Genomic DNA, 27101 nt, shown 5'->3' on the forward strand with positions numbered 1-27101 from the left:
TGTGTTAGTTGCTATTGAGGTGACTGACTCATGGCAGCCCTGTGTTCAACAAAACAAGCACTGCCTGGCCCTGGGCCCTCTTTGGAAACTTACTCATTGTAGATTAAAGGACTTGCAGGCTTGTCCGAGGTTGTATAATATTTTATTATAAAAAGTCTTCCCAACTGGGCTTCAGATGCCACACTCTTAAGATGCAGTTGAGTGGGGCTGTTTTGTTATTGAATATGCATTGTCTTTATCATGCACTGACAAGCAGTATACAATGGCATAGCCTGACTAAGCTCTCATCTTGATTTTATCAACTCGCAGGAAAGTACTAGTCAGAAAAAGTCAGGAAATGTGAAATGGAATATCTTATTATAGCAGACTTTCTTTATACATATGAGCACAAAAATAGGACTACAACTAAAATAAATTTTAAAGTGGCTTATTTGTTAACCAAGCAAGGAAAGCCATATACCAATGGTGAATTAATTAGTGTTTCATTGCAGTAATTGAAGATATATGTTCAGAGGAAATAAACTTGTTTAAAACTGCGTTCCAACAAGAATATTTGCTCAAAGAGTTCAGGACATTGGGAACAGCATCATTAATCAATTATAAAAAACAAGACAAAATGATCTTGACTGCTTTCTTTCACTTGAGTCAGCACATGCTACCCAGATTACCCAGTTTATTTGAGGAGTCCTTGAATTCTGAATGCAAGTGGACTGAAGAATTATTCTATGAGTAGCTGGCATGGGAACAACTCCACATGAAAGAGAATATTTATCAAGGAATTTGGGAAAACACAAATTCAGTACAATTTGAAGTGGAATCTATTAAGATGTGTTACAACTTATGGTGGTGAAAGATTTTTTTAGCACAGGATAAGATTTAATTGGACATATTTTCAAAGATTGTGAAAATTAAGAAAATTTAAAGCCTGTAGTCCATTAGACAATATTTGAATATAATCATGTTATTGAATTAGTAATGTACACAATGAACTTCATTCTCTCTCATGTACTGAACCATCATCAGGAATAGGATTGTTTCCTTCAGAAATTGAAGCTGAGCATCCTGATTTGCCCTAGTTATAGAACATCAGTGCCTTAGAAGTGATTAAATTACCTTATGATTAAAAAAAAAAATTTAAGCTCAGGCTGAGATTGACAATTATCTAAATGAGAACTGCCTTCAACCATGTATTTGAACACTAACTTGCAAAAAGTTTGGAAATTAGCAAACATGGTAATTTTTTATAATAAATTTACCATATTGTTTCACATCCACACAGTGTTTATATGAGAAACTTATACGGAAGTAAAGTTATTTAGATAACAGCTTATGTTGAGTTACAAATAATGTCAAGCTGCTACTCAATTTGCAGCTTATATATTTTTAGGCTCAAACTACAGTTCCAGCTGTACATTTTGGAACTTGATGTAAATTCAGAGTATATTTTATCATTTCAAAATCACTTCAGTTGTGTGATTGAGAAGCATCCAGTTAACCTTCAATTAGAAATGATGAATTTGAAATGTAATGACATAAAAAGAATCAAGAGAAGAATTAAATAAGATTTTATAAAGGTCAACTAAATGTTTTCCAAACCAAACAAAACTCACTGTCATTGAGTCAATTCCACCTCGTAGTGACTTTAAAGGACACAACAGCGAGCTGCTGTGAGTTTCTGAGGCTGTAAATCTTTGTGGCGCTGAAGCAGAGTATTAAAAGTGCCTTGGGCCTCTGAAAGGACAACCCAGCCTTTCTTGGCAGAAGTATAGCCAGAGTGCTCTTTAGAGGCAAGTATGATGAAATTTTATCTTATATAGTTTGGACATGTAAGGAGAGACCAGTCCCTGGAGAAGTACATCATGCTTGGTGGAGGGGCAGCAAAAAAAAAGGAACATTTGTGAGGTTACTACAGGACAGTGCAGTGTTTCATTTTGTGGTGCCAAGGTTTGCTATGGGTCAGAACCAACTCAATGGTACCTAACAGCAACAATAAATCTTTCTCCCTGGGAACACTTGGTAGAATAATAGCCCAATGTGTGACCAACCATGCCACCAGATATGCTCAATTATAACCTTATGACCGTGGATTAATAATCATGTTGGGCAGTGCTCATTTGTGTGAAAAGACATTTTTACACATGGAACACAAATCTTATTACATTGTCAGATTAATAGCACTAACAGGAGAAGATCCAGTCTTGATTGTGATAAGCAGGAAGTAACTTTACATCCTAATATGGTGAATAATATCATTCTCAAAAGATTTCTATCTCCTCATTTGTGTTGTCAAAATTGTACTACATTTTTGTTTTATTCTGACTCTGTCAATTTTATTTTTGGCTATGGTCTTTTCATTTAACATTAGTACCTATGTAAAACTAAAAATAGTTGCCTTCAAGTTGATTTCAACTCCTGATATTCTTGATTTTTCTTGTTTGACAAAATGCTGAAGTACCAGTTGAAATGTTTGCTTATCCCTTTTATAGGGATGGCATGAATTTTACTATCATCCTTGGAAATTAATGGAGTATCAAACTGCAAGCATTGCACAGTTATATAGGGTTTTGGTTTTACTCAGTCTGATTTTTGCCTTTTCTCATTTCCAGTTTCTGTTTGTTCCGTGCAGTCTTAAGCTTAGTCTCTGGTTGAATGCATATTAAAATTATCTCAGACTTAGTAATAAGGAGTCTTTTGAGAGTGAGTGAGCTGGAAAATTTTAGAAAGATGTAAAATGTTAGAGACAGAAGATTTGGGATTGATGTTTATTGCAGTGTTATTCACTCTAGCTAAAAGAAACTGTTCAAGTGCCTATTAACAGATGAATGGATAAATATGTGGTAGGAATATTATTCAGCTATAAAGAAAAATGAAGTTCTAATACATACTACCACATGCATAAACCTTGGAAATATTATGCTAATTGAAATAATCTAGATATAAGAAAGAAAATACTGTATGATCTCACTTAGAGGCAATATCTCGAATAGATAAATTCATCTACAGGTGCTTACCAAGGGATGAGGGTTAGGGGCACTTGGGCAAAAGCCATAATGCCTCTTTAAAAGTGGTGAATTTTATTTATGCGAATGTGTTAGTTACATAACCTGTTGTCAGTTTCAGAGAATTAAGAGTGAAGGGGCAGCAGCTTGATGGCCTCATTTGGAGGTGCTGAGGAGATAAATAGCTCACTGGAGGCAGGACACATGCTTGGTCCCTGAGAGACATTCTTGTTGAAAAGCCACCTGGAGACAGGCTGATAGCAGCCAGAACCTTGGACCTGGAGAAGCCACGTGGAAACCCACATTAGTGCTGAGATGCTTACACCCCCACTGAATCCACAAGACTTTCCACCCCTTGGCCTGTCGTCATCCTATATTCAGCAGCATTGCATGTGTTTTGTGAGTCTGAAGAGGAATTTATAGATTGGTATCAGATCTAAGGCTAATACTGGATTTATGGGCTTAATCTGGGCTGGGTGTTTTCTTAATGAACTTTTATTCTTTATATACAACCCTTTCATATGCATGTGAGTGTATATGAATTTGTTTCTCTAGTCTACCCAGTCTAACACAGAGAATTATCAATAGAGATTTATAAAAGGAAGGAATGGAGGAGAAACGACCATGTTGGAAAGAAAGTTGAAGTAAGGGAAGCAAAGGAGCTACATGGAAGAAGGCTGATATACTTATTGTACTGGAGTTGGATTAGTTTGTATATTATGAGATGGATATAATTAACATAAAATTCAAATATCTCTTGCTTAGGAGTCACCAGATCTTGTTTAGTCTAGAGAAAAGCTAATAGAGATTTATGCCATGGTATAGAAATCACCTATAAAATGCTATTCTGATGCAATTATATTTTAATGAATGCATCACAAGAAAGAATTTATTTCTTCAATTTATTTTTCAGTAAAGGAAGAAATTGGGAGGTGTCAGTAATATTACCCCGGGCAATGGTAGTTCTTATTCCATTTGTTTTCTCATAAGCCCAGATATTACAATTATCATGGCAACATTGGAAATTTCATGTAATAAGTAAAAGATGTCATGGCAGTAATTTCTTTTAGAAGAATTAATATCTGACTAGTCCCAAAGGGATGGAGATTAAAGATGTCCCAAATATCCAGCTCTTCCAAGATGCTATTCTGCCGATTTTCCCTAACCCATTCCCACTTCTCCCTTGAGTGCTGGTTCTGTGACTTGCTGCAACATCCCAAAGAAACTCACAAAACTCAGAGGAAATGTTTCTTGTAGTGGTGGATGCTGCCCAGTCCCAAATTTGAAAGTCAGACAGAGATTCTCCAAACCAGTGTCCAGCCTGAAGCTAAAAATGTCCAAATTCACCGTAGGTTTTATTGTTTCCACAAAGCTCACTCAGGAAATAGACGTATGGCTCTCAGGTAATGTGATGTGTGGTAGAACTATAAAGTGGTCCAAGGGAAACAAAGAAAGATGTCTTAAGTCACACCCTCTAGTAAAGTAGAATCTTAAAGATGCACCCATGGAAACAAAGACTGCTGGTTTATATATACTGTACACCTCAACCAAGGAAGAAAAAAGATAGTATCTTAATGCACATCCTCTACTACGGTATAGTCTTAAAGATGCTCCCTAGGAAATAGAGGGTGCTTGATTCACAGCCTCTGCTACAGCCAGATTTAATCTCACTGTAATTCTGTTATTAGTATAGTAGAGAACACCCTTCAAAATGGGATTATAGGCACAGAGGAGAGTCCAAAATTATAATATATTTAATAAAGAATTCTGGCTTAAAGGGTTATATTCATTGACTGCAACTCACATGTGAAGAACTTATTTGACAAATTATTTATAGTTTTTCAGGAAATTGGGTCTCTGTAAGAACAGATAATGATAGTTGACAGCCAATACTTTGAAGCTAGAGTAAATGTTGCATATTTACATCAGCCTTATTGCAATCGAGTCAGTTCTTAATCTGAGTGACTTTATAGGCCATAGCAGAGTTGCTTCCTTAACTGTAGTCTTTCTGGGAGAAGATTGGCATATCTTCCTCCTGTGCCACATCTTTCTTCGTTTGATAGCCAGCTGTTTACCCACTGTGTCATTAGAACTGCTGTAGAAGTACTGAACACATGTCATCTACACTAATTATTTTAGGTTTTTATATTTTTAATTTAGTCCATGTAGCTAATAAAAGTAACACATATAGATAGTGAAATCTATAAAATCTGACGAGAGGGTATATAATAAAAGCCCAAATTCTCCCTCCTGTTTTTAGACCATTTTGTCTGTTTTCCTGGATTAACTCATGAGAAAAAGTTTATTTTTCCAGATTGCATATGATTGCATATGCATGTGTGTAAAGGTTTTTTCTTTCACAAGATTTTAAGCATAGCCCTTTACACATAGGAAATTTTAGTGGTGAATGTTGTGTTACTGCTTATATATAACATTATCAAATGAAATGATTATTGATGGATGATTAGGTTATTTCCAGTTTGCCTTATTACCAGAGTTGGATGTAGGCTTTGTAGGGCACTGAACTTACACAGTTTTAGAAAAGGGTGCACAGGTAGAACTTTGAAAGCTAAGCTTCATAGCAATACCATAAATTTACCCTCTGTTATTGAGATCTTGCAGTAAGCATCATTGTATTTACATCTTGTTGCACTTATAGAAAACATGTATCAAGAATCTTCAGAAAGTTCAGGGAAAAGTGGAACTAAAAGATAATGGGATTTTCCCGCAAACCTTTTAAAGATCTAGTGCAGTGAGTCTCAACCTTCCTAATGCCGCACCCCTTTAAGACAGCCCTCATGTTGTGGTGACTCCCAATCATAAATTGATTTTCTGTGCTACTTCATAACTAGTTTTGCTACTGTTATGAATCATAATGCAAATATCCGATAAGCAGGATATATTTTCATTGTTACAAATTGAACATAATTAAACATAATTAAAGCATAGTGATTAATCACAAAACAATATATAATTATATATTGTGAAATAGTTATGTGTTTTCCCATGGTCTTAGGGGACCGCTGTGAAAGGGTCACGACCCACAGGTGGAGAACCGCTGCCGTAGTGTATAGAATAAAATCTTCATGGTGAAATTTTTATGTACTTATTAAGACTATCGATTAATGATCTAAGCTGCCTGGACACTAATGCTGGCTCTATCACTTACCAACTAAACCAACTAAACCAGGTACTAAACCTCCCTGTGCCTTAATTCTTTATATGTAAAATAGATGAAATAAAAATATAAGAATTATGGAATTTAAATGACCTAAAACTGTATGTCACTCAATAAATGTTAATTATTAGATCAGTTATATAAATTTTAATTAATTTTTTTCTTCCATTTAATTCTTCTTTAGCCATTGCAATTTTATGGCAGTTAACTATTTTGCATATCATTATTTAAATATGCCATTGATATTTTAAAAATATAAATGATAAACTATTTGAATGATTACTATTAAGTATAAATATATAAAAAATATAATAGTGACATGGTGAATAGTTCTTTGAAATTTGAAAACTTATATTATGTATTCGTATACTGTGACTGTATGTTTTTTCCCTTAATCCACCTGTCCTGGGTTAAAAAATAAATTTTGGGGGGGAGACGTGGTATTTGATTTTAAATAATTTCTTTTCTGCTTTGACTTTTGAAACCATGAATTTGTGGAGCTTTAGGAATATTAAAGCAGTTTTCACCTCAAAGTCTTACTTTTATTCAATTTTTTTCATTTGTATAAAGCTTAGTTATGCTTTGTCTGCACTGAGACTGCCCAAAGAGTTAAGTCTCAAAAAAAAAAAATATAGATACTATATTCTTGACATGATCAGAGACTAGAAAATTAGAGGAAAAATATTGTTCATTTTTTTCTGATCTCTTTTCTTCTTTATTTTCTACAATACCCCTTTTATTCTTTAGCCTTTCAATATTGAATTTCACAAGTAGTAAATTATAGCACACCAGCAATAACATGCCTGCCAGGGGACAGAGATATTGTTAGCTCTTCTAGGCCTTTGTTTGAACTTCTAATTTCTTTCTGGTTCTATAGGGATTCTAAAGTAGTAAACTGGTGGTAGGGCTGTTTTTCTTTCTAGATGAAAGTCATTTTGCCCAAACTAGAATTTGAAAGAAAATAAATCATACCACTTCATTCTTCTCACAAATAAGCTGGTGTATATATCCAAAACCCATAAGAAATAAACATGACTTCATAGTTAATCCCTCATTGATTGTCTTAAGTGATACTTTTCAAGAGGATTACTAAAGGAAGTGAAAGAGATTACAGATTTAGATTTTAATATTCTGTGTTAGAATTGCCTTGTATCAGGGATGTGTGACAAATGGGGTTCGGTGTAAGGTGCTTCAAGCTGAATCATGGCAGTAGGGTATCAGGAATGAGACACTTACAGCGCTCCTCTTTCTCTATTCTGCTTACAAGTAAAAATACCAAGTAAAGAGAGGACATCAAAAGAGTTACTCATGGAATCATGCTGTCCACCTCAAGTAGATACTGCTTCTTGAATTTTTCTAAATGTTTCATATGAAGAAATGAGAGTACTATAAAATCAGAAACAGAATTTTTCATAGATTTCTTTTAAATTTGTGATAATAGGACTCTCTTGTGTAACATTGCATCAATATACATGTGCATGTCTTTGTCTATATATACTTTTTATCTCAATTATTTGCATCAAGAACAACAAAAAACACAAATGAAGATTCCTTTCTCATGCAACTGAAATTTTTCATTTCTCCAAAAAGTTAATGACCTTGGAAATAACATTGCTAGAAAGAGATTAGAATTTATGATTATGAATAGCTTCTCATGATATAGGAAGCTTACAATATTACTTGATTTTACTTATTCTTAATTGGTAATAATGTGAAAATAATACAAATATATCTGGCTCTAGGTTTTAACCTAAACATCCTAGCTTGGGAGTAACATGAGTTTTTATACTCAAGGGTCAGATAAATTTCTTATTTTTAAAAGTAAAACATAACATTCTGAGCTTATATTCCAGAAATATGCTTACTTCACCTAGTGCTAATAAAAATGGTTAATAATACCAACTGTTAATAGGGAATGTGCTATATTTCAAGTTCTGGCCTAGGAAGTTTAACAATAAGTGATATAGTCATAAAGCTAAGTTATATTGAATTTCTCAGCTTTATTAAAGGAAATACTAGTTTAGGAAAAGTAAGTAAATATTCACCCGAGGGTATTACTTTTTAAATTAAAATTTAGTAAATAGGATTGTAAGCACAAATATTTCTCATAATTTATTCTGAAAGCAAGTCATTGTCTTGAAAATTTTTTTTAACATGAAAAGAATCAACCCTATACATTATCATTGCTCATGTTAGAGAATGATGGCTTCCTTTTCTCCACCACTACAGGAGTGCTTAGTTTACCTCCAACATTAGCTGATGGGTCAAAGTCTTATATCTTGTTCTTACATTTGGTGGTTCTCTGGAGTTTCACTTTTTAGATAATTCAGAGTGTTAGATATTAGTAGACTCTGGAAGTGATTAGAAAATTGCAGCCAAAGTGTAATGGGTGGGTTCCCAGTGAGTAAAACAGGACATAGGGAACTAAGTTGAGCACCTACTATGTGCAAGATATGGACGGTCCTTAAGTATAAGGGCTATACTATGAGAGTAAGCCATACTGCCTGCATCTTACAGTTTGGTGGGATTGAGTATTCCAGGATGGAGCTGAGGATGTGGTACAGAGACAAGAATTCAGAAGAAACTAGGGAAAGGAAACAGTAATAGTCAAGTAGAGTAAAGAAGAAGAAAAGAAAGGGTTGGAGGATAAAATGTCGATGTTCCATCTCCTAGAATATGTTTCTTGACCAAACACTTATTACTGTATCCCTCACGTCTAGCCTAGTGCCGGACACTAATAATATCCTTCTCAACATCAAATTCACTGTGACCCAGTCGATTATGACACATAGCGACCTCATTGGAAAGAGAACAACCAACAGGTCCCTCTGGGTACCTGAGACTGTAACTGGTTCAGGGAGCAGAGAGTCTCAGTATGCTTAGTAAGCACTGTTTAAAGTGATAAAGTGAATGAATGAAGGCCTAAGAAGAGAGGTGAATGGGCAATTATGAAGGAAGAGAATAAGGGAAAAGTGTAGAAGAGGCAAATGACAGAGGATTTCCACTCAGGAAAGGGAGTGATAGTAACAGGAGTAGAACGTTCTAATACATTTAGCTTTGAGTTTAACGTGGCCAAGGCAGTGGTGACAAATGTTCTTGCCTCCACACTGGATAGAATGAGGCAAGGAGGTGACAGGGTGGTGGGGACAAGTTATGAGGCATGCTTCTTTTTGGAGACTTTCCTGAATGTTAAATGGTATTATATAGAAGGGGAGTTTTATAAATGACAAAGCGTGTGTGAATTTTATTTACTTATTTATGATTAGTAAATAATGAGGCTGGGGCTTGAAATATAACCTCTAATTTTAATACAGTAATACCTTCTTTATGTGACAGTCAGGAAATGATTGATTTTGCCTATCTGAGTTCTCCGGATAACTGCAGCATCTATATCTACTAAAGTAATCAAAACATCATTTTACTATGTTTGATGCAAATCTTTAAAAAAAAATATTTTATTAGGGTTTCATACAACTATTATCACAATCCATACATATACATACATCAATTGTATAAAGCACATCTGTACATTCTTTGCCCTGATCATTTTCGAAGCATTTGCTCTCCACTTAAGCCCTTTGCATCAGGTTCTCTTTTTTCCCTCTCCCTCCCCACTCCTCCTCCCCGCACCCTCATGAGCCCTTGATAATTTATAGATTATTATTTTGTCATATCTTGCCCTATCCGGCGTCTCCCTTCACCTCCTTCTCTGTTGTCTGTCCCCCCAGGGAGGAAGTCATATGTAGATCCTTGTAATCGGTTCCCCCTTTCCAACTCACTCACCCTCTACCCTCCCATTATCGCCCCTCACACCCCTGGTCCTGAAGGTATCATCCACCCTGGATTCCCTGTGCCTCCAGCTCCTATATGCGCCAGTGTACAACCTCTGCTCTATCCAGTCTTGATGCAAATCTTTTATGACTGTACGCATTTTCTTAAATAAAAATTCTCCTATTAATTTGACCTCCCCCTGATGATTCTAGTTCACATTAATAAGAAGTATCCCTGAGTATGTTTTGTGAGAGTGTAGTAAAACCCTCAGAAGCTTTTGAGATTTATTGTGCTTTGTGTTTATTTTTTCTAAGCAAAATAAAATAAACAGTATTGCTCTATTCTGAGATCTTCTTGACTATGTCACATAGTTTTCTTTTTCTAACCTCTTCTATCTCTATTATTTAGGAACTTAAGAAAATTAAATTTATTCATGCTACAAGAAATTTAAACGGTATAGACATCTACAATGTAAAATATGAAAGTTCCTTTATTACCTTAAATTATTCTCTACCCCAATCCTACTTCTCTCAGAGTGTAAAAAACACTGATAAAAATTTGGTTTGTAGTCCTCTGGTTCTTCTCCTATATGCTCACATACACAAACATATACGACTATATATTGTAAGATAGGGCTTCAAAAATTTGTGAAAAAAATCTGTTCTTTTTCAAATATTTCCACAAACTAGTTGGAGCTCCTTATACAAATAAGTATTTGATATAAATGGAGCTATACTATATATTCTTCTGTATTTCACCTTTTAATTTAGAGGAACTTTAAATGTCTTTAATTCTTTTTTAGTGTCTGTGTGCTAACTTAATTCATAAGTGGATTGACATTCCTTTAACTATTCCTTTTTAGACAGTATTGCAATAAATATCATTGTGTGGATTGATTTTGTACAGTCTGCACATGTATTTTGATAAGAGGTTTTTAGATGGTAAAATAATATTTCTAACTTAAAAATTAGAGAGAATTCTATTTGTCTTGAGAGTTTTGTGTCATATTTGTCAAAGTATAACATTGAGAATACTGGAATTATGTCTTTTAATATGTTAATTTTAGTTAAAATAAATATAATGTAAGAACCCCAGGCATTTAATTTTGGGTCAGATTGTACATGTTTTCATGTACTTATCATTTGAATTATTACTTTTTTGTGTATTTTCATTTTGTATTGCCTTTTTTCCTTAAATTTTTTTTAATGAAAAGGCCTTTGGCTTGCAACTTAATCTACACCTATTTCTTCATAGTTTGTCTTTTGTTTATTTATTTTATTTATGATCTTTTTAACTTTAAGGGAATTAAAAATTTTATAGATTTAACTTCTTTAATATTCTCTTTTGTACTTGAGTTTCTTGCCTTACTGTACTGAATGTATAATTGTGTTAGAAATATTTCTAAGGAGCAAATACTTTTTATGCAACCAAAAATTAATTCTTGTTTGACAGTGAATATTAATTTTATACATTTGATCTTTTAAAATCTATATGGAAAATGCCATACAGCATTATTAGAATGCATTAAAATAAAAATAACTTACCATATACTTATATTGTCAAACAACTGAGCCAAAATTTCTGTAAGATAAGGATAATTATTTCACTTTCTCGATAATTTAGAATAACTATAGGATTAGTATAAGGATTAATTGAGCTAGCATGCACAAATAATATTGTTACCATTTACCTAAAGCTTACTAAGTACTAGTTTGCTCAAGGTCTCGGAGATAAAAAGTGTTCACGTTAGATTATGAACATGTTTGTCTGAAAACAAGGAATAGATTTTTCACCATATATTCTTCCTGGGACACGACGGGCCCTTCAGTTATCTTATTTCTTTTCTTTTCTCCTACTCTCTGCTTTGATTTTTCTTTATCCTATTGATGAAACCAGACTCTCTGGATCAGCACTGCCCACGAGTATTTGCTGCAGCTATTGAAGTGTTCTTCTGAGCTATCCAGTCAGGAGACACTCGTTGTCTATGTCTGCTTAACGTTTCATATATGATTAAAGTAATCAAGGAAAGGAATTTTCCCTTTTAATTATTTTGAGTTAATTTAAATGAAGTTACATTTGATATTATTGTTTTGGACAATGTAACCCTAGATGAATGAATAAAACTTTTTTGTCTCAAAGTGAGCATAGTTCATAGTTAACTTACTGATTAATAATGAGAAAACTTTTCATTTTAGGTTGAAAACTTTAGCAGAAGAGCTTATGCAAACACAGCAGACGATTTTAAACAAGGAGGAAGCTGTTCTGGAGCTAGAAGGGAGGATTGAGGAATCTTCTAAGACCTATGAGAAGAAGTCCGAGTGAGTAACAGAAAAGGAAACAATGTAAAGGATGAAAGCATAATTGGTATTTGACAGATAGACTTTTCTGGTATAGTGATAAATGTAAATTTTTGGTAACATGACATTTGAAATATTAAAGATATAGTTGAATTACTTTCTAGGACTTTATGACAATGATTCTCTTTTTATAAATACATTAAGTTGATCATAATGTAATTTACAAAAATCTCAACATAACAGATTAGAACTGGTTCCTGAAAAAATTGTTAAATGCTATCTTTACTTTCCCTTGTCCTTGTGCTTCAGACCCCTGCAGTTCCTTTATTAAGAATGGAGGAATGCAAACTCATCTAGAAATTGGCTTCTCTTTGAGGGAAGTAAAGCTAATTAGAGAATCGCTGCCCACTTTACTTTCCCAAAGCCCTCTGGGCTCTGCTGCATTTTTCACTTTACTATTGGCAATAATACTTTTTAGAAGAATTAATACTTGACTAATCCCAAGGAATTGAGGATGATGATGTACCAAATATCCAACTCTTGCATGCTACTGTCCAGTTCCATTCCCCCTCCCCAACTACTCCCCTGAGTAAATTCCCTCACGTTTCTGGGTTCTTGGAATCACGGCAACATCCCACTGGAATTCACGCAAGTTTAAGGAAATGTCTCATGGTGATGCGTCCTGTTCAATCCAAGATATGAAGATCAGGCAGGGTAAACCAGCTGATGGGTCTAGAGAATGAGCTACACTCCTGAATCACTGGTGATGAGATCACACCGGCTTATTGTGGCTAGATGCCATTGAGTCACTTCAGGCACAGGAGTGCCCTGTGCACAGCAGAAGGCAGTACTGCTTGGTCCTGCAGCATCCTCACAGTTATTTCGGTGTTTGACGTCACTGTAGCCACTGTGCCAGTCGGGTTGTCTAGGGGCTTTCTTTTTCTGCCCCTCGACTTTACCAAGCATGATGTCTTCTCCAGGGACTGGTCTCTCCTGACAACATGTAAGACAAAGTCTCGCCACCCTTGCCTCTAAGAAGCACCCTGGCCATACTTCTTCCAAGACAAATTTGTCTGTCCTTTCAGCAGTCCATGGTACTTTCAGTATTCTTTACCAACACTGTAACTGAAGCACATCAATTCTTCTTGGGTCGTCCACATTCAGTGCTCATCTTTCACTTGCATATGAAGCACTGAAATAGATCATGTTTTGGGTCAGGCACACATTAGTCCTCAAAGTAACTCCCTGCTTTTCAGTACTTGTGAGAGGCCTGGTGCAGCAGATTTGCCTAATGCAATGTATTTTTCATCTCTAAGCATTGACTGTGGATCCAAGCAAGGTGAGATCCTGAGTATGTGAACTTTTCTCTATTTATTGGTTAGCCTGTTGGTCCAATTAAGAAGATTTTGACCTTTACCTTGACTTGTAGTCTATACCGGATGCTACAATCCTTAATCTTGTTTGAGCAAGTGCCTCAATTCCTCCGCACTTTGAGCAATCAAGGTGTGTCATTTACATATCCAGGTTGTTAATACATACTTCTTTCAATCCTGATGCTACATTCTTCTTCATGTAAATCAGTTTCTCTGATTATTTGCTTAACGTATACATTTAATAAATATGGTGGAAGGATACAACTGTGACAGCCACCTTTCCTGACCTCTTAGAGGGCCCATTTTATATGCAACAGGATAGCATTGCAGGGCGTTACTCAGAGGAGAATCCTATTCATATCTCCCCCTACCCTCGTATCAGACCCATGCTGGGAAAGGTCCTTTGATGGGAGTTACGTTGGATATGAAGCACAATCAAATTAATATATAAATCTTTTATAATTTTTAATGCTACCCAAATATAACTGTATTGTATCTTATTTATGCACATATGACCTGGGGCCTCTGGCAAGATGTTTCCTGTAGGCATTGGCCTCCTACTGATCTTAATCAGCACCTCTTTTTCCTAGACCACTCCAGAAGCAGCTTATCATTCCATATAGCAGCTGTGACAATAACCCCTAAATAAAAGAGTGTGGCTTGATTCACACCCTCTAGTAAGGTCAGGGATTGATCTAATTCTTTTCCGGTTCCTTAGTAGATAATGCCCTTCAAAATGGGACTACAGCCACAAGCATATGAAGTCCAGAATTATATCAATGGATTATGACTGGAAGGGCCATATTAATTGATTATAACTCACAATTGTGGGTTAGGCATTGACCTACTAACTACCAGGATGGTGATTCAAACTCTTCAGTCACTCTGTGGGAGAAAGATGAGGCAGTGCGCTCCCATAAAGATTTACAATTTTGTAAATAGGTTTCCTAAGAATTAGAATCGACTTAATGGCAGTAGGTTTAAGGTTTATTGTTTATCTGGGAGACTTGGTGGCAGAGTGATTGATGCCTTTGACTGCTAACTGAAAGGTGAATATTTCGAACCTGCCAATTGTTCTATGGGAGAAAGATGAACCAGCCTATTAGATTTACAGTTTTGGAAACCCATAGAAGACCTATTCTCAGTCATATAGGCTGTGAGTTAGAATGAAATCAGTAGCAGTACGTTTGCTGATTTCTGAATCTATAAATGTCTACTTGAATCCTATGACTGATCTTGATATATCTATCTATCTATCTATCTATCCTTGTATTTTTACTGATTTTATGAATGATATTTTCTTTAGTTCTCATATATACATAAATCAATTTAGATATAAATTATATATCAAATACAAATAATAGTTATATTTTCTTTACCTCTGCTTCAGCAGATCTAAAATTTTAAATCTGTCATCAAATCTTGATAATTATTTTCATTTCCAATAATGGTTATAAGCATGGTTTCCATAATATTTACTATACTATATAAACTTACTATTATAATCTCACAGTAGTAACTGGCTTGATTTATCAAGGCTCGTTAGCATTTTTCTGGTCTACAACTCACTGTCAGCAAGCTGCTTCTGACTCCTAACAACCCTATAGAGCAGTGTAGAACTCCCCTTGTGGGTTTCTGCAGTTGTAACTCTTTAAGGGAATAGAAAGCCTAGTCTTTCTCTTGGGAAAGTGGCTGGTGGTTTGGACTGTTGACCTTGCTGTTAGCTGTCCAATTTAGAACCACTATTCTACCAGGGCTTATTATCTGCTGTACACTTACTCTTACATGTGAGCAATGTTTCAGACATCTTTCACTTCTTTCAGAAGTGCACTTACCTCTTACTTCATGTTGGTTAATAAGCAGATCCCTCTTCTATCACAGGGGAAAAAAAGGAGCATGAGGTGGCAGCGACCTTATTTTCTGAGACCAGACTTGTTTGGTAAATTAGAGGATTAATGAAAAAGAGGAAGCCCCTCAAAGAGGCGGGCTATTAGAGTGGCTGCAAGAATGTACTCAAATCTAGCTGCAATTGTGAGCAAGGTGCAGGGCCAGGCAGAAAGTTGTCCGTAGGGACACCAGGAATTGGCACCTAACAACACTAATAACAATAGATACGCATACTCACCCTCATTTTATTGATTCTCTTTCTTTATTTCAATAGAAAACCGATTCCTAATCTAAATCCAGTATTTTGTGTATCTTTTGTTTCCGGTCATCTTTTACCTTTTCAGAAACTTTATATTATTTTATATAAATATATAAGGGGTTGTAAAAAAGTTCATGAAACTTTCTCATTATCTTTTAAGTCTATTTTTCCATGAACGTTTGAAGCCCCCATTTGTATTATCTTTACCCTTCCTTCTCTTTGTAACTCTTACATCTCTGTGCTCACCTTTAAAATAATCCTGAAGTAGAATGGTTCTCTGTAAGAGGTTACTGGACTGGGACTGTGGTTGTAATCATGGCTAAGATGTATGGCAACACCAAGGGCCCAGAGCCCAGGGCCGTAAGTGTGTAGGACACGAGGTAGAATACGGTCCCACTGGAGCTGCACAGAGTAGTGTTTCTTTCCTCAGCAATGAGTGGGACCATCATTTGTGAACACTGCCTACTAGGGAAACTTACTGGAGACCAAGTGCCCGTGGTTTCATTTCAGAGATGATCAGTAGGCCCTGGTTGTGTAGTGGTTACACATTGAGTTGTCACTGCAAGACCAGCAGTTTGAAACCACTCCATGGGAGAAAGGCAAGACTGTCTACTTCTGTAAAGAGCTACAGAAGTAGAACCAGTTCCGCCCTATCCTAGAGGGTTGTGATGAGTTGGCCTCAACTCGATAGCAGTGAGTTTGTGTTTTTAAATCACTAGGCAGTTTTTCAGGCATTATCAAAATTCCAGACTCCTAGATGGACAACAGATGTTCACGTAATAAATCACACTGCTTGTACAGGCGTTTTAGGCACAGTGAACCACTCTTACATTTAAGATGCTGGGAATGTTCCAAAATTCAAGTTCTCAGATGTCAGCTCAGGGTCAATCTCGTAAGCAGGCCTTCAAAGGAAGTAGTCAGACTCCTGTTATTTTTTATTTTCCTCCACAGATTACTATTGCTTTTATGGAAGACACCAGAAATCGTAACATGGCTTATAGGCTTGGTGTGTACCTGGTTTCAACTCTCTTCTTTGGATTTTTCACTTACCATGTTTCCCCATCTTGATCCAATCACTGGGCTCTTTTTCAATTTTTTCTTTGTAGCTTCAATCTCCTGCCCCCAACACATTCTGTTCCTCTGCTCTAATATTCTTCTCAGTGTCCTCCCATCAACACACTCCCTTCAATTGGTTAATGCCTACGCTTCGTTTAGATTTTTGCTTAATGCTTCTTCAAGGAAATCCTCTTAACTTCCCAGATTTGGCTAATGCTACTATCTTACCCCTAGTGAAACCCAATTATAACACCAACTACTTCTTCTTTGTAATGCCTATGAAATCTCTACTCACATGACACAGTAGGCTCTGGATCGTTGTTTAACGAGCATCAGAAATGTGCTGCTTGCACATACATATAAAAATACAAGTTAAACATGACAAATACTTGTTTTGTGCCTGTGTTAGTCTGGGTACTTTAGAGAAACAAATCCACAGAAACTCATGTATAAGAGAGAGTTTTATATAAAGGTAAAGTGTGCATCAAGAAAACATCCCAACCCTGTGCTGCCCAAGCCCACAAGTCCAACATTAAACCAAATGTCCAACAGCAATTCAGAAAGTCCTCCTCCATCTCACAAAACTGATGCAATGATACCGACTGCAGGAGGAAAGCAAAATCAGTGCGCATGTAAGCATCTCAGCGCTGGCTGGGGTCTCCACACGGGTGCTCCAGTACCCAGGGCTGCATCGAGGTGGTCCATGTGGCTTCTCTTCAGGGATGTCTTGCAGGAAGTGAGTCTTGCCAACTGAAGCAGGGAACTGGCTAAGGCAGCTGCACCCTGGTCTGACCATCAGAAAACAAGAGACCCGAGAACTAGAAAGGCGAGGCTCACTGAGCTATTTATCTCTCTGCCCTTCAATTAATCCCACATGTGTCTATCGGCCAATAAGCGAACTCAGTGCTCCTTTTTATATGAACAGCATCTACCAGTTGTTAATGGATGGTTTCTTACATATATATTTTATAAAAGTCGGCTGTATAAGATTTATGACAAGTTTTTAGTGAAAGCATGCCATGAATAACATGTAGGTTTCTTGGCTATTTCAGAACACTGGTACTAAGCATGTCCTTGCAGTCCAGACTTTTAAAATATTTGAGCTCTGAACTTAACACTTGAAATACTCAAATGCCAGGGCTTCCAAATCTGTTACCCTGCTGAGCCCTAAGCAGATAGTTTCCTGACTTCTGCTGAGATACGAGTTTTCAAAACCATAAGGATTTTAGAGAAAGGGGAAAATGTTAGGGTTTTTAATGTCTTCATAGTTCTTAGCACAGAATTATGTGCAAATGAATTAGCTTATATGTAAATGAGAAGGGCCAGGTAAAGGATGCTGTAGGTTTTAATGACTGTGGAGGAAGTACTAAAAGCAAGCGGAGTTGTGTGGGATGTTCTTAAGCCAAGCTGTGTATAACTTGTTAATTTTGCATGTGGGCACTGAGGCATTGTGCTTAGGGTTTAAGATTTAGGAATCAGAGGGACTCTTTTAGCTTTGGAGTTCTGAACAAGCCACTTACTATATTTGAATGCTGTTTATATTCTCTTTAAAATGGGATAATTATTCACATTTTATAGAGTTACTATAAGGAATACTTAAGTTAACATGTGAAATGACTAATATAGTGTCTGGCCATATTAAGTATTTAATAAAAGTTAGTTATTAATTAATCTCACCACCTCAGAATAATCCAGTATGCAAAAAAATTCATCTCAGCACATGCACATATGCACACACATGATAAGAAGTTAGTCTTCGAATCACTAGAGTACTTTTTCATTAAAAATGTTTCAAAATTCCTATACTTGTTAAAAAATAAGGTATTCGTTTTCTTCTACAAGGGAAACATATACCTTATGTTTTGCTGAATGTAGAGTGCTCCTTAGAGACAAGGAAGGCAAGACTTCATCTCGTGTATTTTGGATACATTGTCAGGAGAGACCAGTCCTTAGAGAAGAATATCTTGCTTGGTAGAGGGCAGCCAAAAAGAGGAAGGCCCTGGACAAGATGGACACTGTGGATGCAACAATGGGTTCACACATAGGAACAATTGTGAGGATGGCACAGGGCTGGGGCGTGTTTCATTCTATTGTGTATAAGGTCACTATGGGTCGGAATTGACTCAATGGCAGCTAACAACAACAGAGGAACAAAAACAAATGGGTGAAATCATGAAGTAAAAGAACTGAATAGAGAATTTCAAAGTCAGCTCAATAAGACAAAGTGAAATATTATAATAAAATACACAAAGACTTGGAATTAGAAAACCAGAGTATCCATCTAGCTGTGCAGCATAGTGATTTATTTAATATGGCTCTTCTAGTGATAGTTTTTCTACTTCCATCAAGTGACTTTCATTTTCCTGATGAAGCTGAGTAAGAAGGTGGGGAAGCTACTGATTGTATTACAGTAATCCCTCTCCAAGCTCTAACTTGTTACTATTTGAAAAGCAAAGTTAAAAAAAAATCAGCTCAATATTTGTTACTTTGTGTGTTAGTCTGGGTACTTTAGAGAAACAAATCCACAGAAACTCATGTATAAAGAGAGAGTTTTATATAAAGGCTAAGTGCACATCAAGAAAACATCCCACCCCAGTGCTGCCCAAGCCCACAAGTCCAACATTAACCCATGTGTCTTACACCAATCCACAAAGTCCTCCTCCATCTCACAAAACACACACGATGATGCCGACTATAGTAGGAAAGCCAAATCAGTGAATGTGTAAGCATCTCAGCACTGGCAGGGGTCTCCATAAGGCTGCTCCTGCACCCAGGGCTGCGTTGGCATAGGTCCATGTGGCTTCTCCTCAAGGAAGTCTTGCAGTAAGTGAGCCTTTGCCAGCTGAAGCAGGAAACTGGCTAAGGCACCTGCACCCTGGTCCGACCATCAGAAAGCAAGAGACCTGAGAACTAGAAAGGCGAGGCTCACTGAGCTACTTATCTCTCTGCTCTTCAATTAATCCCACATGTGTTTATCGGCCAGGTTGGCACAACAAACTGCCTACCCCACTTTGTTTCATAGTCAAACCAAAAATCTGACTTGAGGAAGCTTGTACGGGCCAGCACTGAGTCACCCCTCTAAGTGCTGCTCTTGCTCAGATATTAGACAGTGTTTGTGTTCGTGTGTTAAAACATTTGTCATTTTGTGTTTTTTTTGAACCTTATTTGGAGCATAAAATATTGTAACTATGGCTCCAGCAGTAAAGCTAAGAGGAAACAGTGAGAGCCATGATAGAGTTAAAGAAAGAAATCATTGTAAAATTTCAATCAGGTCACCACTTGTCTGATTTGGCAGCTGAATACAACATAGCTCAGTTGACATTATCAATGTTTTTGGAAACTAAGTGATTTAAGTGCCTACTGCATTCAAAGTTGTGAAATCATTCATCACTAAACAAAGAACCCAGACCATTGAACACGTTGAAAAGTTACCATGAATTTGGATAAGATGGAAACAACTTGATAGTGATAGTGTATCCTAGACAGGGATATTCCACAAGGACATAAGCTTTCAAAATGATTTGAAGTCCTGGATAAAAGGAATTTATAAGTGTAATTTTGGGACCTCAAAACCAATTTTTTGGTTTTCCCTTATTTCTAATGGGAAAATATGTTCAGTTTTTGAAAATTTTGGTATTTGAATACCAATTTGGAGCTAATTGAGTGCACCAACCGAAGTATCGTTGTACATGAGCCAGCTGAGATTGCTTGCCATCCTGCTGTGCGTAAAGTCAGGGATCTCACTACCAGCGGGAGCACTGTCACCACTGAGCCCCCGCAATTGCTTCTCATTAACCCACTACCTTCTATTTAATGCCAACCTAGAGACACTGTATAGTAGTGGTTCTCAACCTTCCTAGTGCTGTGACCCTTTGTTACAGTTCCTCATGTTGAGGTGATCCCCAACCTCAAAATTGCTTTTGTTGCTACTTCATCACTGTAAGTTTGCTACAGTTATGAGTTGTAATATGAATATCTGACAGGCAGGATGTATTAGGTGACTCCTGTGAAAGGGCCATCGTACCCCCCAAAGGGTCACGACCCACCGGTTGAGAACCGCTGCTATATAGGGTTTTTGAGACTTTGTAAATATTTAGAGTTGTAGGTAACCTCATCTTTTTCTGTAGAGCGAACTTGGGGTTTGAACCACTGACTGCAGCAAGCAAACACCCAAAGTGCAAGTATTAATTGCAGTACTTTATAGTTGTTTAAAAGATTTAAAGTTTATAATTATTTTCTATATCTCTTAGACACAATTAAAAATTTCCTCACGTACCATAAAAATCACGAGATTCAAATAGCTCTTTATTGGCATTCTTGATTATAGTATCAGGTGCTTTTTCCTCTTAGTGAAATTATATTGACATATTTGAAGCTTTTAAAACTGTAGTTTATTACCTCTTGGTATTAAAAAGCAAATTGGAATCATGAACCTGCTAAAGGCAAGAAAAGGAAAAATTTGACTACCTGTGTACCCCTTTAATAAATGTGGAAAGTTTTAGGCAGTCTCCATTGGGGCCTTGCTTACCTGTCTACTTGATGGAGATCACCATAAGGTGGTTATGTATTGGGCTACTCAGGGCTGGAATAGTCCTGAGGTATTCCCTGACTGCTGTGGGGAAGTCCATGGACCAATCTAGTAAGCTCATTTGTCGACCACAACATACATATCCCAATCAGGGCCCTGTTTCTTCTTCATTAATCTGGCCTGGAACCATGGTGATGTATTGATCTGCTACTGACCAGGCATTTGTAAAACTTTTCCATGACTTCTCATGCTTTTTATAGTTCTGTTTCTCAGTCAACCCTTAGGGACCATTTTGACTTCGTGCTTATGGTTTCCCACATCTGAATAATATGTCTTTGTCTTTCTCTGGTCCCATTTAAGCCTTTAATAAATATTTTCTTTAAAAAATCATAAATCTTAATTGAAAAGTAACAGTTGAACTTATACAATTTAGCAAAAAATATCTTTTGCTTTTCTCTGTTTGAAAATAAATGTGTTTACATGTTTATAAGTGACAAGGTGGTTCAACTTTTTACAGTTTTATAAATGCACACATTATAAACTATTCCTATTTAAAAATTTAGTGACTATCAAGAAGACAAAAGGGATGTGCTGCCTGTCTCAAGTCAATTTATGTCTGCTATATGTAGAATTCTCCTAAGAAATGAGAATGGTGATACCTCATTTCCTTCTACCTTTGATATGTTCACAGGAGGGATGAGTCCTGGAGAAGGACATCATACTTGGTAGAGGGTCAGTGAAAAACAGGTAGATCCTCAATGTGATGGATCATTACAGTGGCTGTAACAATTGCCTCAAACCCAACCAGGGCTCTGAGGACAGGACTAGACAGTGTTTTGTTTTATCACTGAGTTGAAACAGACTTGGTGGTACCTAACAACAACCATATGTAACTCGAGGAGGTAATATTTAAGGACTATTTTAATACAGAAGTTTCAAGGTTTCTTTCTGTTTTTCTCCCTTCCTCACTCCCTCCCTTCCTTTCTTTTTCTTCCTTCTTTATTTTTTGGTATACTTATGTGCCAAATGTGCTTTGTTTTCTTTCTCCCATTTATACACTAGACACCTCCAGGTATCTCCAAAGGAGCCCTGGTGGTACACTGGTTATGCATTGGGCTGCTAATCTTAAGGTCAGTAATTCAGGAGATTGATAAAGGATCACAACTCTGTGGCAGTGGGTTTGGTTTTTGAATGAATCCTAAGGAGTCTCAGGGAGCCCTGAGGGGGTAACTGTGCCTTGGGGTGCTCACCACAGGTCTGCAATTAGAAACCACAAGCCGCTTCTTGGGAGAAAGACAAGGCTTTCTACGCCAGTCATGAGGTACACTCTCAGAAACTCACAGGGACAATTCTACCCTCCCTATAGGGTTGCACCTGGATGGCAGGAAGTTCAGTGTGTGTGTGTGTGTGTGTGTGTGTGTGCGTGTTTATGTATCTCCATATATATATATATATATATATATATTTTATCAGGAGGTAAGAATGGGACTAAGGAAAAGAGAGTTAAGCGATGGAAACTCAGAATTCTTGTTCTTCCTCTTATACTGTGTCATGTATTAGTCTGGATATTTTATATATATCATTTCATTTGCTTTATGTGGAATAGGGCTTGGAGACTTAATTAATTTACCTACAATGAAATAACTAGTAGAATTGGTGTTAAAACGTGTGAGTTGTTGACTCCAGTGCTTCTGTCTTTTCTATTATAGCATTTGATTGATCTTATGCTTTTAATAGTATTCTTAGGAAAGTAATTTAGATGTGGTTAGTAGGTGAAGCTCTTCTGAGAATGAATCCCATTTAGCCCAAGTTTTGTTAGCCTTTGTTACCATGCAGTTTTTATTATTGACTTCAGGGCATAATCTTGAAAATGTTAAATATATAACTAAGTGGTCATTGTTGAATTTCATTAATTCAGACATTGGCAAAGGGAGAAGTTTGCCATTGAATTAGACCTTAAAATATTTTCCTAAGAAAATAGCATGAGAGGAATTCTAGAAAAAATATTTTGTTTTTAAATTTTAAATATTTCTTAAGTATTTATGAATATATACATTATATTCTATGTCATTACTAATATGGATTTAGAGAGATTTTAATACACTGTTCATTATATATATTATACCCTTGTCACTTAAAAAGAATAAAAGTGAAAAAACAAAATGTTTTCACAAGTACTAAAATATTTGTAAGTTAGATATTGATACTCTTAAATAATAAATTAATGTATTTTTACTAAGTATTCACTTAATTGGTACAGTATTATTGGTCCTGTCTAAATATAATAAGAGGCTAGAATCAATACTTTTGATTGAAATGTAGCTATTGCAGAATTATATTATCTTTCAGAACTATGCAGTAGCATGAATAAAATCAACCACTTGAAATGGTATAGTTTTATTACAAAGTTTCCATCAAGCATAGCTTTGTTATTTGTTACTTTTATAGCCTATTTATTCAAATGGCAATAATACCAATCTTTCCTGATATAATTGATTCTTGACCAGTATCTTAAAAAGTTGCTTAAGAAAAACTATACCAAGCTCTGTGTTGATTATTGTTCAATGGTAGAAAGTGTTAATAATATTACTATTGGTTTCAATTCTTGGTTTGGCTTTTTAAAAGCAAATGATTATTCAGTTTTATAGTGTTTCAACCTGCTTTATCTCATTGTCATATAAAAAGTACCATATACTAAGTAGTTCTGGTTGGGATGGGAGCTCCGGCGCCTCAGTCAGCTTTCACTGATAGCTCCTTAGCTACACCCCTAGTGGCTTCCTCTTATACCATGAGAGGGGGTGCTTCCTTACTAGGCAGTGGTGGTGAGAATTCTGATGATCCAGGAGGTCTCCTTTGATACCACTCCAGTGAGAAAGGGGGGGGGGTGTCCTTTAAGTTGGGTGGGACTTCTCAGGGGATCCCCCACTGGCACCGAGGGGAGGGGAGTCAGGAGAGCTTATATCAACCTTGTAGTCTTGAGAGTTTTCTGCTTGGCAACACCACACAGGCAGGAATGTTATTCATTATTATGATTTTTCTTTTCTCTAAATTTTATTTGTTGTGTGTCTTTGTTGTTAAGAATGTGCGCAGGGAAACGTGTACCAGCAGCTCACCAGTTTGAACGTGTACAATTCAGAGAGGCTGTTTACGTTCTCAGGCGCTGCAGCCACTCACCCTCTTCTGTCGGAGTGTTCCAGCCTCATTCACATAATGCTTCTGATCACAGATTTCGTAGCATGATCCTGATCAAAAGGTGTAGAAAGAAAATATAACCTTCTCCTAGACTGTACTGTCTGAATCATGGAGGGTGGAGGAAGCCCTGAAATTAGCAATATGAGATAATAAAAAAAATCTGCTGATGTCATCTTAAAACGAAATAATACTTTAGCTTAACAAGTACAAAAGATCAGCCATTGTGCTGTTTAGAGAACTATTGATAGGGGATGAAATTGACAACTGCCTCTCCAAGATTTCAATAGGAAATTTAGGGGAAAGCGAGTTTATGTTAATGAGGCAGGTATGTTGCTCAAAGCCACCCTCACTGAGCATTTGATGGCATACATGGGGTTTGGCTACAACTTTTTCCATAAAGTTTGTCTAGTTGACTCAATTGTGAGGAATGGGAATTCCAGAACCCTGCATTGTGCTCGTCTAGAACCTGTACATGGATTAAGAAGCAATTGCAGCCACGGAAAAGGAAATGAATACTTCTTAGTTTAAAATCAGGAAGGTCTGCATCAGGATTATTTCCTCTCACCATACTTCTTCAATCTGCATGCTGACCAAATCATCAGAGAAGCTGGATTACATGAAGAAGAATGTGGCATCAGGATGGGAAGAAGGCTTTAGTATAGTGGTTCTCAACCTTCCTAATGCCGCACCCCTTTAATACAGTTCCTCATGTGGTGACCCCCAACCATAACATTATTTTCATTGCTATTTCATAACTAATTTTGCTACTGTTGTGAATTGGTTGACCCCTGTGAAAGGTGACCCCTTTTGGGGGTCAAACAACCCACAGGTTGAGAACTATTGCTTTGGTACAACCTGTGATACGCAGAGGCTATAGCCTTGCTGGCCGTGAGGAGGATTTGAAGCACTTGTTGATGAAGATCAAGCATGATAGCCTTCGGTAGGATTACAACTCAATGTAAAGAAAACTAAAATTCTCACAACTGGATCAGTAGGTAACATCATGATTAAATGGAGAAAAGGTTGAAGTCATCAAGAATTTTTTTCTTGCTTGAAACCACAATCAAGTAAAGAGATTAAAAGATGTGTTGCATTGGGTAAATCTGTTACACATGATCTCTTTAGAGTATTGAAAAGCAAGGATGTTACTTTGAGAACTAAGGTATGCCTGATCCAAGCCATGATATTTTCCATGGTTTTATATGCTTGTGAATGTTGGATATTAAATCAGGAAAAATGAAGAAGAGTCAATGCATTTCAATTGTGGTGCTGGAGAAGAACATTGAAAGTACATGGGCTGCTAAAATGATATAAACTAATTTGTCTTGGAAGAATTATGCTCAGAGTGTCTTTAGAGACAAGGATGGTAAGACTTCATCTTAAATAATTAGGATATGTTTTAACAATCATATTGACGTGAATGAGGAGGAGGCTTGGCATGGAGATCCAGGGCCCATCTGTAGACAGTTGAACATCCTCGCATGGAAGAGTCACAAGGAAGAAATGAGTACAGCCCTGACAAAACACACAACATTCCTCTAGTTCTTTAATGCTCCCCCCACCCATTATCATGACCCAGTTCAACCTTACAAATCGGGTAGACCGGAGCATGTACACTGGTAGAGATAAGAGCTCTCGACACATGGAATCCAGGACAGATTACCCCCTCAGGAACAGTAAAGGGAGTAGTGATAGTATGAGGGTAGGGGAAGTTGGGCGAAGAAGGGGAGGAAAGGGGGAATTACATAGAACCCCTGCCCTCACAGGGGGATGAACAACAGAGACATGGGTGAAGGGAGTCAGCGGATGGTGTAAGATATGAAAATAACAATAATTTGTAATTTATCATGAGTTCATGAGGGTGGGAGGGTGGGTGATGGAGCAAAAAAGGAGACGCTGACACCAAGGGCTCGAGTAGAAAGAAAATGCTTTGAAAATGATGGCAACATATGCACAGATGTGGTACAATTGAGTGGATTGTTATAAAAGTTATAAAAAACCCCTACAAAATGATAAAAGAAATAAAAATTTAGGATATGTTGTCAGGTGAGACGAGTCCTTGGAGAAAGACAACAGGTTTGGTAAAGCAGAATGACAGCAAAACAAAGGAAGGCGCTCAAGGAGATGATTGACACAGTGGCTGCAACAATTGTGAAGATGGCGCAGGACCAGGCAGTGTTTCCTTCTGTCCTGCGTAGCTACTGTGGGTCAGAATCTACTGGATGGCACCGAACACCTGCTGTAACAAAGTCCATCCTCTCAGAGATTTCTCAAAGAACTCATGGGATTCAAGATTTACTGCCGAGAGGTAGTACAAATACAGAGCTGTATTACAGGAGAGAAAGATGTAAGGAACCTGGAAGAACCAACTAGCAAATCTCCATATGCACTTTCTCTCCTTCGTGACAGATCCTGCTCTTGTTTCAGCAACAAAAGTGCACCAACATAGATTTAGCATTTCTGCCCAGGGAAGAAATAAGGCACACAAGGATTTTAATGGAAACTGGTCATATAGATATATGTGCCTAAAACATATAAAAAATTTAGACTCTCATCAGATA

General features: G+C 36.8%; 1 protein-coding gene across 3 annotated transcripts in view; it reads left to right on the plus strand.

Annotated features, from left to right (window-relative positions):
* Positions 1–27101, plus strand: part of FER (FER tyrosine kinase) — a 459241-nt gene that overhangs the window by 95072 nt on the left and 337068 nt on the right. For all 3 annotated transcript variants that reach the window (XM_075541367.1, XM_075541368.1, XM_075541366.1), the window contains one exon: positions 12144–12266. In XM_075541367.1, coding sequence (XP_075397482.1) covers positions 12144–12266 — 123 coding nt within the window. The remainder of the gene's footprint in view (positions 1–12143; positions 12267–27101) is intronic.

The sequence above is a fragment of the Tenrec ecaudatus genome, chromosome 2 (assembly GCF_050624435.1).
Source record: "Tenrec ecaudatus isolate mTenEca1 chromosome 2, mTenEca1.hap1, whole genome shotgun sequence".
NCBI lineage: Eukaryota > Metazoa > Chordata > Mammalia > Afrosoricida > Tenrecidae > Tenrec > Tenrec ecaudatus.